Here is a 19923-nt window from a genome sequence, read left to right as displayed (position 1 = left end):
GGGGTGACAGCCATGCAGACCAATTTGATGTAGTGTGCGGCGTATGGTCTGAGCACTGACAGGCTGACCCCCCACCTTTTCAATCTCTGCAGCAATGCTGACAGCACTCCTGCACCTATCTTTCAAAGACAGCAGTTGGATGTGACGCTGAGCACGTGCACTCAGCTTCTTTGGACGACCAACGCGAGGTCTGTTCTGAGTGGACCCTGCTCTTTTAAAATGCTGGATGATCTTGGCCACTGTGCTGCAGCTCAGTTTCAGGGTGTTGGCAATCTTCTTGTAGCCTTGGCCATCTTCATGTAGCGCAACAATTCGTCTTTTAAGATCCTCAGAGAGTTCTTTGCCATGAGGTGCCATGTTGGAACTTTCAGTGACCAGTATGAGAGAGTGTGAGAGCTGTACTACTAAATTGAACACACCTGCTCCCTATGCACACCTGAGACCTAGTAACACTAACAAATCACATGACATTTTGGAGGGAAAATGACAAGCAGTGCTCAATTTGGACATTTAGGGGTGTAGTCTCTTAGGGGTGTACTCACTTTTGTTGCCGGTGGTTTAGACATTAATGGCTGTATATTGAGTTATTTTGAGGGAAGAATAAATTTACACTGTTATATAAGCTGCACACAGACTACTTTTCATTGTGTCAAAGTGTCATTTTGTCAGTGTTGTCCCATGAAAAGATATACTTAAATATCTGCAGAAATTTAAGGGGTGTACTCACTTTTGTGATACACTGTAATTACTGACAGATGATGGATTAAAGGAAAACTGTTTTCAACTGTTCTAACCATATTTTATCATAGTTGAAGAATATGTGTTAATGTGCTCAACAGTAGCAACCTATCAGTGGTGGAAGTTGAGCAGTCCAGTATATTAACCTGAGCTAACACTATGTGGTCAACTATGTGGTATGGTGTATTGTAAGCCAAATACTGACAAAATACAAAACACACGCAGAGCACTATAACATATATTTAGAGTATATTTAGAGTGTTAAACATTGGTAAACTACACAACCACTTGCATAACCAAAATTTAAAGTCATCAGTTAGCCACAGTTTCAGTGGTCTTTTAAGATAATTAAGCCTACTTGTCACACGTTTAATTAATTGAAAGTATCTTGTCTGATTTTACATGGCCCACTGTGAAATATGTGTACTCAGTGTGAGATTATACAATCATAAATTTACATAATCAATCACATAATCACATGGCCTTAATGATGGCAGTGGTAAATAAAACAAATGGTAAGTGAAACAAAAGACGGTTTTGAACCAGTGGTTGGTAAAAAAAAAAAAAAAACATAAGATACGAATAGGGTATGATACATAGGGTAGGAGGAATATATTCTCATTTATTAGCGTCGGTGCTAGCTGCTATGCCATTGTGAAAAATTCAGGCTAACCTCTTAAACAATGTCGTAGCCATTAATTGAGCATTGAGGGGACCAAAACTATAGAGGTGGGGCTGGGGTGTGATTGGGTTCCTGATAGGGTTGCCAACCGTCCCGTAAAATACGGAATCGTTCCTTATTTGGAAACTAAACTTTGTGTTTCGTATTGAACTGATACGGGACGCGCTTTGTTCCGTATTTTTATCAGTGGGAGAGAAATGCTGCAGATTAAACTGAGACAGGTCGATATGTATGAAACAGAAGGAAACTGCTGCTACCGTGGGAATTAGCAAGAGTTTGGTTATTATTTTAAGTAGTGTTCACTTTTAGACTTAGTAACGCCGTGCATGCATATCAGCATAACAACCTGTTTATTACTCCGCTGTTTGAGTAGCGCAGTGGGCAGAGCACATCACGCATATTTTTCCGCCCTAGTAACACAAACAGGGCCGGTGCTATGGGGGTGCTGGGGTGGGCATTGCCTCCCAAATTTTCTCACTGCCCCCCTAAGCAACGCAGTCCAGAACAGACAAGTCAAGTCAAATTTATTTATATAGCGCTTTTTACAATAGACATTGTCTCAAAGCAACTTTACAAAATCCAGGACCAACAGATACAAAAACCCCTGTTGAGCAAAAACCCTAACCGCTAGGGTTGCCAACTTTCAGAACTGGAAATAAGGAACACCCTGGGCTGGCGGGTTGGTGGAAGGCATAGGGTGGGGGTGGGATGGAGGGTGTTTACCTGAGCGGGAGCTGGGTGTAGGCGGTTAGGGTTGCACCTATAAAAAAATATAACGGGTCTTACAACGTCATAGGAATATTATCAAAATGTTTTATCAAAATCAAATCCAAATGTTTAACATATAATATTTTCATTCTTTATAATAATAAATCAGAACCATATTTTAGGCAAAACAACATGCATAAAGAACATCATGTAACATTTTGTCTCAATAGCGCAAACAACATTTTTACATAATCCATCTTCACACTGACATGCAGCCCTGGTTCTGGACTGCGCCCCCATAGCGCGGCCCTGCTTGTGTTACTTTAGTTTCGCCCTAAGCCGGATTCGAACCTAGGGCGGAAAAATATGCGCAATGCGCTCTGCCCACTGCGCTACTCAAACAGTGGAGTAAAAAGTGAACACTACTTAAAATAATAACCAAACGCTTTCTAATTCCCACGGTAGCAGCAGTTTCCTTCTGTTTCTTACATATTGGCCTGTCTCCGTCTAATCTGCAGCATTTCTCTCCCATTGATGAAAATACGGAACAAAGCGCGTCCCGTATCAGTTCAATACGGACGTTTAGTTTCCAAATAAGAAACGATTCCGTATTTTACGGGACGGTTGACAACCCTACTAACCGCCTACCCCCTGCTCCCACTCAGGTAAACACCCGCCATATAACCCCCCCACCCTATGCCTTCCGCCAACCTGCCAGCCCAGGGTGTTCCTTATTTCCAGTTCTGAAAGTTGGCAACCCTAGTTCCTGACATTCTAAAACATTTCTGTCATGCAAAGAACTGATTGGAACACTAATGTAACCTAACATTTTATTTATCATTTTTACATTGTTTATTGCGGTGGGGGGAAGTTGAGCCTATCTGGCCTTGCTCTTAATACATTTGGCTGAGTTTGAAAATAAATTGCAGTTCTACTGAACCAAGAGCCATTTGGTTACCGGAAGAATCGACTCTTTTTTTGGTTAGTAGAGCCAACTGATTTGACTCACTGTGGAAGAGCCGGAACGCCCATCACTAGTTCGTTTGCAAGCTGCAACGTTTCACGTCACATTTCACTATCATTGGTTGATTGCGGTCGTCGATTCGAAACTGACCAATGGCTGTAGAGCAGTGGCGTACGTTTCTTCCCGCCCACACCCACAGCCGTAGAACATAAGCTGAATGATGTATGGGCGCCAGGCTCACGTCTGAGCCGGTTGTAATTAGAAGTAATAATTTATATTTGACGCATTAAACATACGCGTGGTGACATGAGTGGACTAAAATGCGCTAAAGCAGTGTGTGTGTGTGTGCTTAAGTAGGTTTACGTGAAAGCGGGTGTGTTTTGGCTCTCACAGCGGGATGGCACCGTGGAGGACAGTTCTCGTTGCTCTGCTGTGGGGTGAGTCTGATCTGCTATCATACCATCCTGTTGGGTTCTGTGCTTTTAACCAGCAATACACTGTCGATTACTAAAGAATGTATCCCGTCTGATTCATTTTTGACTATTTAATTATATTCAAGGTTGATGGATGGATTTTGTGCTACCAATTCATTAGTCAGAGCAGAAGCAGTTTGGATCAATGACATGATGAACGCCAAACGTCATTTACTGCACAATCATACAATCATTAGCGGTTAAATTAGATAAGCTTTTATTGATTTTATATGTTCTAGCTGGAGTCCTTCCAACGCACTCTCAGTTATACCATGATCCGCTTAAACCCGTTGTAGTAATGTTTTCCTACCTGTATTCCGATAAATTGCGTTTACATGTGATCGTATTGGGTACAATCCAAGCAGATTGCTCCCTTTGACCAATAACAGAGTAACTAAGGTTTAAGGCCAATCATAACACAGGGGGCGGGGTTAGCTGGAATACGGGTGGGACAATACTATAAACCCATGCCTTGTAGCATGAACCGCACCTGTCTCGTTCTTCAGGTTCTGCGAGTGTGTTGAGCTGGTGTGTAACGTTTCCATCCAGACACTGTGTCATTAATCTAACAGGAACACTGAGGTGTGGGGCAGGTGTGTCAGGCCACATGACCATATAAGGAAAGATAATAACAGTGTGAAAACAGCTCTGTACACATGATGTCACTTCTGGTTAACGTGAGAGTGTGGATTGAGTCACAGGTAAAACCAGGTAATCTTTACCTTTAATGAAAAGCTGTGTGTTTGCTGTGACTGCAGTATAAGTAACACTAGAAGTACTTAGCTCATCTAGGTGGTACACAATGCATTCAGTGAAATAGTATTATTTAAAGTATATGTAAAGAACTTTGCATGGTCTTAGTATGTTTTATAACTGCATTAATGTTTTCTGTTCTTTGTAGACAAAATATAGGACAGGTACCCTCATGAACAAAAAGAACATCGCTAATAAAAATTTAAATAACCTGAAAGTAATGTTCCACATTCGAAGACGACTTTAAATAATAAAATACCCCATAAACTAAAAATTTTTACTTATTTCCATATGTGCTCTTTCGATTCAGGTATTATATTATATACACTGATCAGCCATAACATTAAAACCACCTCCTTGTTTCTACACTCACTGTCCATTTTATCAGCTCCACTTACCATACAGAACACAGGTGTCAAACTCAAGGCCCGCGGGCCAGATCCGGCCCGCCGCGTCATTTGATCCGGCCCGCGAGAGCTTAAACGACTGTATGATTGTTGTGATGGTTCTAGTCGTTACAGAGACGCGCTTATGATTTAATGCGCTCCTGCGCCTTTAAGAGACAACGTGACATCGTAGTCATGGCAATTAACTTTAACCTTCGCTAAGAAGCCATGTGACTTTTACGGCAAAAGAACGCGGGGTAGCGTAGTCAGTAACGTAAACAATAATAAATAAATACAAATAATTATATTGCAATATAATACCCAAACATTGTCTGTAAGTAGTGGCGTTTATATTCTCAGTTGTTAGTAAAGAGTATATATAGTAAGAGTATATCACAGCGTTTTAGTTACAAATTTACCGTAATTAAATACTGTTGTTACCGTTACTATAGCAATTAGTAACTTTACACAAAATTTTAACTCGTTATTTTACGTTTGGTTAAATCTCATATTGTACCAGATGTAACACTTGACTACAGCTGTGTGCTTTTACTGTATTAGGTTCTTTATTGTTTTTATTGTTTGTATTTTTACTTCATTTTGATGCACACAGTGTATCACACAGCTGGGAAGCAAATAAACCGACTGTATTCTGAAGAGAGCTGTCTGTCTGTCTGTCTGTCTGTCTCTCTAGCTGAGCAAGGGGGATAAACTATTAGTGAGGGCAGAATGATTGTATTAAAAGTACACTGTAAAATCCTAAATAAACTGCATCTTTCAAAATGCAGGCTGATTTTGTGACCTGCAAAGTGACACAGCCCGCCAGTAGATGATGTTACACATATTTACACATGATCCTAAAATGTACAAGAAGATAAGTAAGAAAATTAAGCATAAGGAGGAAATTTAATGAAAGTGAAAACAAGTTTGTGCTTCAGGAAGAGAAACCGGTGCGTCTCTTGTGTTATGAGGCCGTGTCTGTGGTAAAGTAGAACAATATAAATGCAAAATTCAGCCTCCAAGAAAAACAGCAATGTGACTGCAATCACAGCAGGATACGTTACAATCGGCCCTTCGAGGGCCACCATAATGCTGATGTGGCCCTTGGTGAAAATGAGTTTGACACCCCTGATATAGAAGCACTTTGTAGTTCTACAAAACTTACTAACATTTACTAACAATATCTTTCCATTTACAAATAAAAAATAAAAAAACACTTTGGTTCTAACAGGTTTCAGCAGATTTGTATTCTTCGACTGTTAATTACTTAAACTAGAGAAATGAAATGTTTACTGTGGAAGCACTTCTGTAAGTCGCTCTGGATAAGAGCGTCTGCTAAATGCAGAAAAGGTAAATGTAAATCTGTTTGTCTGCATGCTTTGTTAGATAATTTCATGCTGTTCTTCAATGGTCAGGACTCTCCCAGTACCACTACAGATCAGGTATTATTTGGGTGGTGGATCATTCTCAGCACTGCAGTGACACTGACATGGTGGTGGTGTGTTAGTGTGTGTTGTGCTGGTATGAGTGGATAAGACACAGCAGTGCTGATGGAGTTTTTAAACACCTCACTGTCAAAGCTGGACTGAGAATTAGGGATGCACCGATCCAACTTTTTCAGTTCCGATACCGATCCGATACATATACTTTGCATATCGGCCGATACCGATCCGATACCATTGTTGAATTAATAAACCGTATACTTTATTATGTGAGAAAGGCATCAGGATCGACTTAAACATTACTAAGTTTGCAAAACAAAATATAATTAACACAGATATAAATGTACTGAACTGCTATTTATTTGTCAATAAAATAATAAACAGGCATCTTAATATTTCAGTGTTATTTTCACTCAACGAGTAAGCATCCGACGCTGCCTTGGTGACCAAAGCAATCCCAGCATTCATTGCGGGTCGGGTGTGCTTTTCTTACAGAAAAATAAACATAGCTTGACGGGGCGGAGAAACGAATGGAGTTATTATCAAACGTAAATAAAATATTACTGATTTTTAAGTTGTATAAACTTGTACCGAGTGTTTTTATTTGCAAGTTCGAGCTTGTCAGGAAATGTAACGGTTATCGGTACATGAAGGGAAATGTTATATTGACGTTAGCGTTAGCGCTGTGCTACCTCAGTTCATTGGTTTTAATGGCAAGATGCTAAATGCTAAACCCGATGGAATCGCTATGTAACGCGTTCGAATAACCTGATTTATGAGTTGATGACTTATTAGAATCCTCTCTACTGAGGCAGCCGCTTATGTAGACAGTAAGACAGCAAGGCAGCTCCTTAGGTTTTCGAACACACCCATAATGTAGCTGCTGACAATGAGAAAAACAGTAGTAGCTTAAATAACTTTTTCAAATAAACTTATCCGTAAATATTTAGTGCAAACAGTTATTCAAAATAAAATATAGCAGCTAAACCTGAGTAATAAACATGTTGCCATCGAACTTGTTGGCATAGCAAGCAAGTGAAATACCTCCATGCAGCTGACTCTTTGGCTCGCTCCATGTTGCTGTTTTTGTTTGTGCTCTACGCCATACGTCAGCAGCACGTCCTGTATGGGCTTAGCACGCGTCGCAAACAAATTAAAGTGAACGTATATCGGCCCCATGGATCGGTTTAATTATCCGATATCCGATCCATCTCATTTTGGTAATATCGGGACCGATATCCGATCTTAATATCGGATCGGTGCATCCCTACTGAGAATAGTCCACCAACCAAAAATATCCAGCCAACTCCTGCAGTGCTGCTGTGTCTGATCCACTCATACCAGCACAACACACACTAACACACCACCACCATGTCAGTGTCACTGCAGTGCTGAGAATGATCCACCACCTAAATAATACCTGCTCTGTGGTGGTCCTGTGGGGGCCCTGAACATTGAGGAACAGGGTGAAAGCAGGCTAAAAAGTATGCAGAGAAACATATGGACTACAGTCAGTAATTTTAGAACTACAAAGTGAATCTATATGGTAAGTGGAGCGGATAAAAGGGACAGTGAGTGCAGAAACAAGGAGGTGGTTTTAATGTTATGGCTTATCAGTGTATATGTGAAATGATGGCTATACTTTTTCTGAATAGTAAATATATAATTACTAAATAGTAATTATGTTTATGATAGACAAACATTGTTTACACAGCACATGAATAATTTCCTGGTCATATTGTGTATGCTTAGAAATTTGTTGTTCTAAAAAGACCCACCTTTAAGCAAACAAAACTGTTTTATTTTTTCTCTTTGTTCTTTTTTGCAGAATTTCAGTATGTTGTCTGTCGAGATGTCAGTCTTCCTTCTGGCCCCCTCTACCGTGTAGCAGGGTTTTCCCTGTCTTTACCCTGCACTGTTTCAGGCTATGAGGGTCCAAGGAAACAGGACTTTGAGTGGTTCATGTATCGAGAGGATGCGGCAGCACAGCAGATCGGGGTGGTGTCCACACGAGACAGAGGCTTTTCCTATGCCCTGTACCAGGGCCGAGTGCAATCAGGCGAGATTCGAGTGGAGAGGGACTTGGACAACAAAGCCAGATTAGTGATCCAGAGGCTCAGACCAGAAGATCAGGGACGCTATGAGTGTTACACCCCAAGCACTGATTCACGCTACTTTGGGAATTACAGCGCATCTGTGGTTGTTAAAGGTAAATTAAATTATCTAATTTTAAATAGTAACTTTATTGGTTATGCTATAAATTAAATATGTCAACTGTTTGCAGTCATGCCAGACACTCTGCTGATTACCCACTCTCGGATTCTGAATGGCCAGTCCCTCACAGAGGGGACAGAGCTTCAGCTGAAATGTGCAGTTTCTGTCCAGTCGGTGGAGCACACACACCTGTCTGTTGTATTTGGGATGCGAGGCACCAAAGACTCCAGCTCTCAGGGACACAACCTAAAGGAAATCATCTCTTTCGACCATGAGCTACGTGTGATACCTGGGAGGGGTGGTTCTTATGAAAAGAGGTACAATGATGGTGAGATTTCTCTGGAAAAAAAGAGTGGAGATGAAGAAAGGGACTTATACATCCTGAAGATTAGCAGGCTAGCTGTGCAGGATTCAGGTTCTTATTTCTGTGAGGCCTCACAGTGGATCCGTGATCCATCAGGCCAATGGGAACGTATCGCTCAGAGGACCATGGAGCTGGGAAATCTTTCTGTCCAACCACTAGGTAAGATTACACTTTATTCTGTCAGTTAGGACATTTCACCTTATATACAGCATTCAAAGGAGTGATTAGTTTGGTCTTAATACTATTTCACAATGTTTGTAACTTAGTATGGGGTATTTTAACCTCAGGCCTGGGGTCCACTGCCCTATTGAGTTGTACATTTTCTTGACTCCCAACATCTGTTTTAGCTTACAAGCTATTTATCAAGCCTTCCTAAGCTGGATCAGGTGACCTGAAATGTGTGTGGCCTTCTCAAATCCTATTCTTAATGACAAAGGTTAAGGTTCTAACATCTAATCAGCAGATGAACATTCATGACTAAAACTTAATTGGCTAAAACTAGAGATGGAACGATCGATCGGCTATGAATCGGTTTCGGACGATTTTTAATCAAAATATGCTATCGGCGATCGGCCGATATTTCCCAAATGTAGCCGATCCGATCGTGTGATATATAAAAGATCACGTTAAGTTAACAGCTCAGTGGATTGATCCAGACTTTGAGCTACAAAGCACCAACCATCACATCACCATTCATCAACCATCGTACAGAAACCATCGTGAAAGCTCTTCATGACCTAAAATAACATCATTAACGTTGTGCATCATACATACGATGTAATTTTGCTGATTGAAATATTTACTTTAAAAAGATAATTCAACCAACCCGGTCACATCTGAGTCGATTCTATCAGCACGTTATATAAACTCCTGGTTCACTTTGGTAAATCGTAAGCGGTTCTTGCTTGTGATGTAGATGAGAACAGAAAACGTTACAGAGCCAATCCGAGGCAAAAGTTTATTCATTACCAAATTCGTTAGTTCAGGATCATCTGCTGAACTTTTAGGATCATCAGAAAACTTTTAGCTCCTTAGACGGAACGAGTCTGACTCGGTTACAGATCTGTGGTAATAGCAGTTTAATTAAGCTTTTTAATGTAAGAGAGTCACACAGAATGTTATGTAGTAGCTGGTGTTTATTTAAAACCACGACATTAATTAATAACAGTAAACACGGAGAGATAACTAAGAAGAGAAACGTACGCTTCGCGGAAAATGAATCGACTCGTGAATCACTAAGTGATACAGTGAACAGATAATTTCTCTTAAAGGCACAAACACACACACACACACACGCTGCTCCGGTTTATCTTCACTGTAAGGCTCTTTTTAAGGTTTTTTCAGACTGAACTGGATAACATTAAACCTGCGTGTGTGTGTGTGGTCAGTTAGACTAATGAAATATGTCTCCTGTGGGTAAATAATTGTTAGATGTACTTTATTTACTGCTAAATTTGCACCCCCCATCGGAATCGGCTATCGGCCGATATCCCTGAAAGGAGATCGGAATCGGTGCCAAAAACCCCGATCGGTATATCTCTAGCTAAAACATGTACATGCAGGCCAGTAGATGTTCCTGTGCCCCACCTAGTTGCATTTCAAAATGAAGAATAGCATATTGGAGCTTTATAGGCATGTAACTCACACACACTTAACAAACTGCATATGGTGAATCCAGCACTTGTGCAAAGCTTAACTGATTCATAAATATTACTGCTGCTATATCCTTTTATTATATATTATGTGTGCGTGTATAATGAAACCTTGACTAAGGATGCCTTGCTTTATTTCTGTATCATGAGCTTACTGAACCAAGTGGATGATACATAATTTTTACAGCTGTTGTCAGTACTTTGTTTACATTCTGTCTTGAAGTTAGATGAGCATTTTAAGTAGCTGGCTAATGCATTACAGGTGTAAATGCTGCCAATCAAAATAATTTTTAATAAATTGAACAAAATATTGTACTTTTTTTCTAATATTAGTTGCACCACCTTTGCAGTCTATTACATTTTATGAGTGTTGCTGCACAGTAGCTGATCTAAACTGCTTTTAATTTCTACAGCGGAGACACTATCGGTGAGCACAGTGCCAACGAGTGAGGTGACCCTGCAGCCCGGCTCGCCTCTCAACCTCATGTGCCAGGTGTTGGGTGCCGGCGGGTGGAATCGCTCGGCTTTACTGGTGCAGTGGTTGCGACATGGCCTAGCAGGAGGGGTGGAGGTTGAGGTCGCCCGTATGAGCCCCAACGGAGTGGTGAGCTGGGGGGATGACACCAGCAGTGGAGGAGGGGGTAGCATGGAAAAGGTGTCTGAGGGGAAATTCTCCCTGCGACGCTTTTCTGCCCAACCTGCTGATGCTGGACTGTACCGCTGTGTTGTGAGCATGTATGCCGGGCAGCTCAGTCCAGCGCCATCAAGCCCTGTCACAATCACTCAGAGGTCCGAGGAAGTAATGGTCAGCGTCAAGACTAAAGGTAGGTGGTGATTTTATATACTGACAAAATATGCACATCTGAAATATTTTATAGCATGCCAGTTTAGATACAGTGTATCACAAAAGTGAGTACACCCCTCACATTTCTGCAAATATTTTATTATATCTTTTCATGGGACAACACTATAGACATGAAACTTGGATATAACTTAGAGTAGTCAGTGTACAACTTGTATAGCAGTGTAGATTTACTGTCTTCTGAAAATAACTCAACACACAGCCATTAATGTCTAAATAGCTGGCAACATAAGTGAGTACACCCCACAGTGAACATGTCCAAATTGTGCCCAAAGTGTCAATATTTTGTGTGACCACCATTATTATCCAGCACTGCCTTAACCCTCCTGGGCATGGAATTCATGGTGGATGTTAGACACCTTGAACTCCTCCACCTTCCACTTGAGGATGCGCCACAGGTGCTCAATTGGGTTTAGTCCATCACCTTTACCTTCAGCTTCCTCAGCAAGGCAGTTGTCATCTTGGAGGATGTGTTTGGGGTCGTTATCCTGTTGGAAAACTGCCATGAGGCCCAGTTTTCGAAGGGAGGGGATCATGCTCTGCTTCAGAATGTCACAGTACATGTTGGAATTCATGTTTCCCTCAATGAACTGCAGCTCCCCAGTGCCAGCAACACTCATGCAGCCCAAGACCATGATGCTACCACCACCATGCTTGACTGTAGGCAAGATACAGTTGTCTTGGTACTTCTCACCAGGGCGCCGCCACACATGCTGGACACCATCTGAGCCAAACAAGTTTATCTTGGTCTCGTCAGACCACAGGGCGTTCCAGTAATCCATGTTCTTGGACTGCTTGTCTTCAGCAAACTGTTTGTGGGCTTTCTTGTGCGTCAGCTTCCTTCTGGGATGACGACCATGCAGACCGAGTTGATGCAGTGTGCGGCGTACGGTCTGAGCACTGACAGGCTGACCTCCCACGTCTTCAACCTCTGCAGCAATGCTGGCAGCACTCATGTGTCTATTTTTTAAAGCCAACCTCTGGATATGACGCCGAACACGTGGACTCAACTTCTTTGGTCGACCCTGGCGAAGCCTGTTCCGAGTGGAACCTGTCCTGGAAAACCGCTGTATGACCTTGGCCACCATGCTGTAGCTCAGTTTCAGGGTGTTAGCAATCTTCTTATAGCCCAGGCCATCTTTGTGGAGAGCAACAATTCTATTTCTCACATCCTCAGAGAGTTTTTTGCCATGAGGTGCCATGTTGAATATCCAGTGGCCAGTATGAGAGAATTGTACCCAAAACACCAAATTTAACAGCCCTGCTCCCCATTTACACCTGGGACCTTGACACATGACACCAGGGAGGGACAACGACACATTTGGGCACAATTTGGACATGTTCACTGTGGGGCGTACTCACTTATGTTGCCAGCTATTTAGACATTAATGGCTGTGTGTTGAGTTATTTTCAGAAGACAGTAAATCTACACTGCTATACAAGCTGTACACTGACTACTCTAAGTTATATCCAAGTTTCATGTCTATAGTGTTGTCCCATGAAAAGATATAATGAAATATTTGCAGAAATGTGAGGGGTGTACTCACTTTTGTGATACACTGTAACATACAAACATTGATGATTTCATGCATGTCACATGACATAAGATTTTGCTTCAGGATATTAAATAACAATTTCTTGGCTGGTGCAACAGGAAATATTGATCCTATTGGTAGATCAAAGTGACACAAAGTGACCTAAATTCAGTAGTGGACAGTTAGTGGCCTCCTTCAAAAGCGATGATCTGGCTGGTTCACATGTCTTGGAGGAATCTGTTATACAAAAGAGTAAACTTGTTAATTGTAGTGTCTTACTAATCCTGAAACTTATCATCAGTGTTAATCACCTTCAAGTTTCTTCAAAATTACTATTTCACAATTTAAGAAAATTCCAGTTGTTGTTTTTAAGACTTTACTGAATCACAGAGAGAGCCGTTGTTTTTAAAAGTACTAAACTTAAAACAGTGATTAAATCAGCCTAGAAGTTTTCAGAAAGAATCCCAGAAAAACATCTGCAGACATCTTTAGCCCTAGCTAAGGTCAGTGTTTATGACCCCACAAGTCAAAAATAGGTCAAAAATAAGATTCATGGGAGGGTAGAAAAGAAAATCTGCTCATCAAGAAAAAAAAAACTGTGTAAATTCCACTTCTGAAGGGACAGCTTATTTTGTCTTTCTGTTTGCTTAGCGGTCAGTGTATCGGCTGTCGTTGAATTACCACGTCGACCACTACTGAAGCATGGGAGCACCATCGTCTTGCTCTGTAACGTCTCAGTGGTGACCACGGGCTCCAGCAAGGTGGAAGTTCAGTGGCAGCACAAGAAGGAGGTGGAAGGGAAAGAGCACATGCCCCCAGTGGACGCCCAAGGCCGTATCCTGGCGACTCTAACCTATGATGGAGTGTCTCGCATCTACACTAATGAAAGTGATGTGAGCGTCGATCGCATTTCTGACAGAACCTATCGCTTGCGGATTTTTTCAGCACATGAGAGTGACCAGGGGTATTACCAATGCCTGGCTGAGGTGTGGGCAGAGAACCCCAATGGAGGCTGGTACAGCACTGGTACCAGAGTAGAGTCAGCAATGATACGTGTATATCTGTATGCACGAGGTAAGTACAAGCAAAGAAACACATTCACAAGCTGTATTTAGATTCAGTTCATTTTATATAAAGACCTGGTAATGCAGTCTTATACAGGATAATTCTATCTCCATATTCTGTACCTACATAAGAAGCTTATTAGCAGGAGGGACAAAAAAGTTTGAATCATGCTGATTAATCACAGTCTAATGGAAAGCTTGTTCATTTTTTTAGGCAACATCATCATAATGAAGATGAATTTTTTTTCCTGTTGACTGTACACATAGTTTTAGAGATTTCCCATTTTACGCTAATACTGATTATGACTATGTGAGCTAACTATCTGTCACTGAGCTATACAAAACACAGGCAAATGGTAGTCAAATACCCACTATTGCTAAGATCTTGCGTTTAAATCCAAGTGAAGTGGTTTCTTAGCAAAAAAATAATAAATGTTTGTACTGCTGCTAGTTCTTCCAACAGCCAACATTAGATTCTGCCAAAAATTACCCTGTCCAAATCAAATGTAAAAATCCTTTCTATATTTAAACACCCAAAAGCATATACATACAACAGAAACATGTTTCATTATTGGAGAGTAAATAACAAGGTAATGCAGCCTTGGTAGACAATCTGTGCCCTACAGACTCCCTATAATTTAGAAATTAGTTTCTTTTTGCAGTTCTTTAACCAGGGCGGCACAGTGGCTCGGTGTGTAGCACTGTCGCCTCACAGCAAGAAGATCCTGGGTTCAAAAACATGCAGTCAAGTTAATTGGAGACACTGAATTGCCCTATAGGTGAATGTGTGTGTATGTGTGTCTGCCCTGTGATGGACTGGCGCCCGCCCAGGGTGTTACTGTGTGCCTTGAGCCCATTGAAAAGCTGGGATAGGCTCCAGCACCCACCCGCGACCCTAATTGGATAAGTGGTTAAGAAAGTGAGCGAGTTATTTAACCAGTGCAAGGAACTAATGGTGCCAAACAGTACTTCTAACTTTTTTCATCTTTCTACCAACCTGGAAAACTAATTTCGTCCAAGCAGAGCTGTGCATATAAATACATAATGTCACATTGTGGCTTTTTATCTTTACTTCTCTTTTTGTTTCCTCTTTTGATGTTTTTCATTTTTACCAATGTAGTTTAATTTACTTAGATAACTGTGTCTAAAATAATGATTGTTGTTTGACACATTTACCTGCTGATTGTAAAAGAAAAAAAAAACTTTCCAGAACTTGTAATGGCACTTAATTACATTTACAAAACTAAATTTCACAGCCCTAAATGCACACTGCACACATGCAGATGTTGAAAGTTTGCCAACACAACATCTACTGTTATGATCTGGCAATGCATTTATTTTCATTCTCTTTTTCCACAGCTGCTGACCTACTCCTTATACCCTTGGTGGTTGGTATCTCGTCTGCACTGTTTGTTGGAGGTGTCATCGTTGCCATGGTGACTTGCTGTTTCATGAGAAGTCTGGCAAAGCAGCGCTCCCAAAGAAAGTAGGAACTGTCAGAGTTTGCTCTGGTAGGCCAGTGAAAGAAGGGTATGGATGCATGCTGTGAATATAAACTGGAATTAACCCTGATAGTGACTGTTTAAAGCTGGTATTACAGTGCACTTCTACTTTAAATAACAGGGACAGCAATGTCATTTCATTCATGCACTCAACATGTACAATTACATTTTGGTACTTGGTGGACGTCTTTATCCAGAGTTACTTAAGTTGTTACAGAATACAGTTCAATCATTTGAAGGTTAATGGCCCAAAACTGGCTGTGTTGAGGGTTGAACCAGTAACCTTCTAATAACTAGTCCAGCACCTTAAATGCTAAGTTGATTCTGCCCACATCGTCCATGCTGATTGTGTAAGGTAATATTCAGTTAACGTTTGCAAGCTGTTTGCTTCTTTGTCAAACTGGGCTGCATTTTGTCTAGTTATAGGTGTAAAGCTGGGACCAAAACCCAGTGTCAATGTTGCTGTTTTTCTAAGGGATTAACCACTTGGTGGTGTTTTTGTGTGTATAATTTGGTGTGACATGTTTACCATATTCCCAATTTGTTTTGTAAAATATATAGAGTACCTATATAGCCTAGCATAAATGTTTTACCATGTTTTATGTAATATGAAAACTACATAAACCATTGCACTGAATTCTGTAAAGGTCTTTAAGGTAAATATTTACCTTCAGCCCACACATTGCTTTTGCACTGTGAAATATGATGAACAAATAAACTACTTCCAGTGAGTAAAGAAGGATAAAGGCTGTATGTGGAGCCTCCATTTTTGTTAAGTTAAACCACTAAAATGAAACCTGATAACTGATACAGTAGTAAGAGGTAGAAAAGACACGACTGTGTAAAATAAGATCACTCACCAGAATGTGTCCCTTTGTATTGCCCAAAAGTTTTTAGGTTTTTCAAAAGTTTTAGCATTTTGACTCAACTCAAGCAGCCTAATGTGTTTTCGGTCATTAAAAACAAAAACAAGCTGTTCATGTTGTGCCATAGACTTTTTATGTTAGTTTTCATGACATGATTCCCACCTTTCAGGCATTTTCAGTGTTTTGCTGTATTTGTGTACGTTAAAAAGATTTCAAAAGCACTTTTGCCTGCATCTAATGGGTAAACACCCTAAAGGCTAAAGTGATTTTTCTCAGCAAAACATAGAAAGTAAGACGTCAACTAGAGTTGGTCAATGACCAAACTTTGAATAAGTTTATTTATTAGTTTGAAATTGTGAATTTTATTTCTTTGCAACCTGCATGAATGAGGCAGATCATTGTGCATTAACGTGTTTCCTTTAACCCATCGTTTATAAAAGAACTTGCACGTGATTTTACCACTACCATTTTTACCATTACCATTTTTTTACCACTGTATCTTAACCATGAGAAAATGATCATTTAAAGCAAACGCACAAGTGAAAGGTGAAATCTACCTGCAGCATTTGAATCCCTGCTTTAAATTCTCGAATTTCCCCCATGGGGATCAATAAAGGAATCTTATCTTCAATTACAGAATAATCAGATTGAATGCTGTATAACACTGAAAATTAAATAAACTAAAGTATCAAACATCTGTCAAAAGCTAAAGTGCTAGGCTTACAAACCTAAATGTGGATTTAGCCTCTTACGCAGCTGAGCCATGTGGTCAAGAGTTAAAGAGCCAAGTCAGGAAGAATAACGTAATGTTCCAGGGCTCTTAATCCTCATGTTTACATTGCAAAGATGCTCTTCTGTCTTGCTGTATTTATCACTAACTAAGCTTCTCACAGCTGTTCCATGCAGCTTACTGGTTTGTTCTTAATTTCTGCTATGGTACTCTTATCAGTGTGATACAGCGCATGCACAGACTGGTTGCTTGCAAACTCATGCAAATGTGTAGGGCCAAGAAGTAAAAAAGGACTAAAAGGTTAAATCACACAGGCACAAATTGGCGTACAGTTGTATTGTGTTTTTATATGAATTCTAATGATCAGGCTGTCTGTATTCATCTTTTAAATCATGTAATGTTATTTTGGAACTAAGTTGTCCATTATCCACTCCAGTTTACAAGTGTTGATAGTAAACTGTGGTTATCAGTGTAATTGTCTGCTTGTTTTGGTGCTATAGGATCATTAAAAAAATAAAACAAGATTTAAAAAAGGTAAAGTATGTGATGTAATTCTTTAAGTGATATACATATTGATAAGTGGTGTAATGTAAAATGTTCTGTTTTAAAATACATATTTTTAAGGTGTTAAGGTCAATAGCTGCTCTGCTGGCTTTACGGAGGCTTCAGATCTTTTAGAATGCAGCAGACAGACTTATAGTATTTCTATCTTAATATCTTCTTTTTCACTCTCTACTTTACCAGGTTTGTTTCACAAAGTTTTGGGCAACACAATTCATTGCAGGGCACCACACACCCATACACATCAATACTCTTAAACCTAGGGGTAAATTAATGTAACCAAACTACCTTCTGCCTGCTTTTCGGAAGTGGAGAGAAAACTGGTTTAGCCAGTGGAAACCCACATTGGCACTGGATAAACAAGAAAACTTCATTAGAGAAAGTGACTAAAGTTAATGATCTGACCAAGGTCACACCATGGGTCACATTTCTAGCTGCAACATTGTCCTACACAGGAAAAAAAACAACAACAAATGAAACTCATTAATTAAATGATTCACATTTTTCCAGTTATTTAGCTGGTGACATGATAAAGATGCACTGTCACTTCCTGGGGGTATAACTGAAAAAAAGTGAAATCACATCTATTTATTTCAAGACTGTAAACACATAAAATTAGATTTAAAGTTTAGAAATGTGACACATGGAAATATAGTATAATTTAAAAAGATGTGACGAATCATTAAATCGACTTTCCTTTGCTCCACTAAACCAATGTGATGTTAGACAACCCCTTGAGCAGGTGGCATGGTGGTTCAGTGGGTAGCACTGTCGCCTCACAGCAAGAGGGTCCTGAGTTCGATCCCCAGGTGAAACGGTCCAGGTCCTTTCTGTGTGGATGTTTGTATGTGGGTTTCCTCCCACAGTCCAAACACATGCAAGTGAGGTTAATTGGTGAATTATTCACATTAAAGTTGTGAACTGATGAGTCTTGTGTAATGAGTAACTACCATTTCTGTTATGAAAGTGTGTAAAACATGATGTTAAAATCCTAATACATAAATAAACAACCCCTTAAGCCAGTTAAAGGGTGCTGTGCTGTGTGGTAAACAGCCCCTTAAGCCAGTTAAAGGGGGGTTATAGTTGAATTTCCTGAGTGTTTATTTAATTCGAGAGAAAAAAAAAACATTGATTATACAAACTTCTAGGTATTACTTGGCAGTATACTGGTATAAAAATAAATACAGTGTATCACAGAAGTGAGTACACCCCTCACATTTCTGCAAATATTTTATTATATCTTTTCATGGGACAACACTATAGACATGAAACTTGGATATAACTTAGAGTAGTCAGTGTACAGCTTGTATAGCAGTGTAGATTTACTGTCTTCTGAAAATAACTCAACACACAGCCATTAATGTCTAAATGGCTGGCAACATAAGTGAGTACACCCCACAGTGAACATGTCCAAATTGTGCCCAAAGTGTCAATATTTTGTGTGACCACCATTATTATCCAGCACTGCCTTAACCCTCCTGGGCATGGAATTCACCAGAGCTGCACAGGTTGCTACTGGAATCCTCTTCCACTCCTGCATGATGACATCACAGAGCTGGTGGATGTTAGACACCTTGAACTCCTCCACCTTCCACTTGAGGATGCGCCACAGGTGCTAAATTGGGTTTAGTCCATCACCTTTACCTTCAGCTTCCTCAGCAAGGCAGTTGTCATCTTGGAGGTTGTGTTTGGGGTTGTTATCCTGTTGGAAAACTGCCATGAGGCCCAGTTTTCAAAGGGAGGGTATCATGCTCTGTTTCAGAATGTCACAGTACATGTTGGAATTCATGTTTCCCTCAATGAACTGCAGCTCCCCAGTGCCAGCAACACTCATGCAGCCCAAGACCATGATGCTACCACCACCATGCTTGACTGTAGGCAAGATACAGTTGTCTTGGTACTTCTCACCAGGGCGCCGCCACACATGCTGGACACCATCTGAGCCAAACAAGTTTATCTTGGTCTCGTCAGACCACAGGGCATTCCAGTAATCCATGTTCTTGGACTGCTTGTCTTCAGCAAACTGTTTGCGGGCTTTCTTGTGCGTCAGCTTCCTTCTGGGATGACGACCATGCAGACCGAGTTGATGCAGTGTGCGGCGTATGGTCTGAGCACTGACAGGCTGACCTCCCACGTCTTCAACCTCTGCAGCAATGCTGGCAGCACTCATGTGTCTATTTTTTAAAGCCAACCTCTGGATATGACGCCGAACACGTGGACTCAACTTCTTTGATCGACCCTGGCGAAGCCTGTTCCGAGTGGAACCTGTCCTGGAAAACCGCTGTATGACCTTGGCCACCACGCTGTAGCTCAGTTTCAGGGTGTTAGCAATCTTCTTATAGCCCAGGCCATCTTTGTGGAGAGCAACAATTCTATTTCTCACATCCTCAGAGAGTTCTTTGCCATGAGGTGCCATGTTGAATATCC

General features: G+C 40.7%; 1 protein-coding gene across 1 annotated transcript; it reads left to right on the top strand.

The window, feature by feature from the left end:
* Positions 1-3475: 3475 nt before the first annotated feature.
* igsf8 (immunoglobulin superfamily, member 8) lies at positions 3476-15896 on the top strand. Its single transcript, XM_062996635.1, has 6 exons — positions 3476-3529; positions 7975-8355; positions 8431-8883; positions 10790-11200; positions 13425-13847; positions 15197-15896. Exons 1-6 carry the CDS (start codon positions 3490-3492, stop codon positions 15325-15327), a joined length of 1839 nt encoding a protein of 612 aa, XP_062852705.1. The 5' UTR covers positions 3476-3489; the 3' UTR covers positions 15328-15896.
* The last annotated feature ends 4027 nt before the right edge of the window (positions 15897-19923 follow it).

Source organism: Trichomycterus rosablanca, chromosome 6, assembly GCF_030014385.1.
Source record: "Trichomycterus rosablanca isolate fTriRos1 chromosome 6, fTriRos1.hap1, whole genome shotgun sequence".
Lineage (NCBI taxonomy): Eukaryota > Metazoa > Chordata > Actinopteri > Siluriformes > Trichomycteridae > Trichomycterus > Trichomycterus rosablanca.
This window is presented reverse-complemented; position numbering and strand designations above follow the sequence as displayed.

What these genes read in the sequence shown, in the direction of transcription:
- igsf8 (XM_062996635.1), top strand. Translation starts at nt 3,490, where the DNA reads ATGGCACCGTGGAGGACAGTTCTCGTTGCTCTGCTGTGGG. An exon ending in CGCATCTGTGGTTGTTAAAG is followed by an intron (nt 8,356 to 8,430) that starts GTAAATTAAATT and finishes AACTGTTTGCAG; the next exon opens with TCATGCCAGACACTCTGCTG. An exon ending in GGTCAGCGTCAAGACTAAAG is followed by an intron (nt 11,201 to 13,424) that starts GTAGGTGGTGAT and finishes CTGTTTGCTTAG; the next exon opens with CGGTCAGTGTATCGGCTGTC.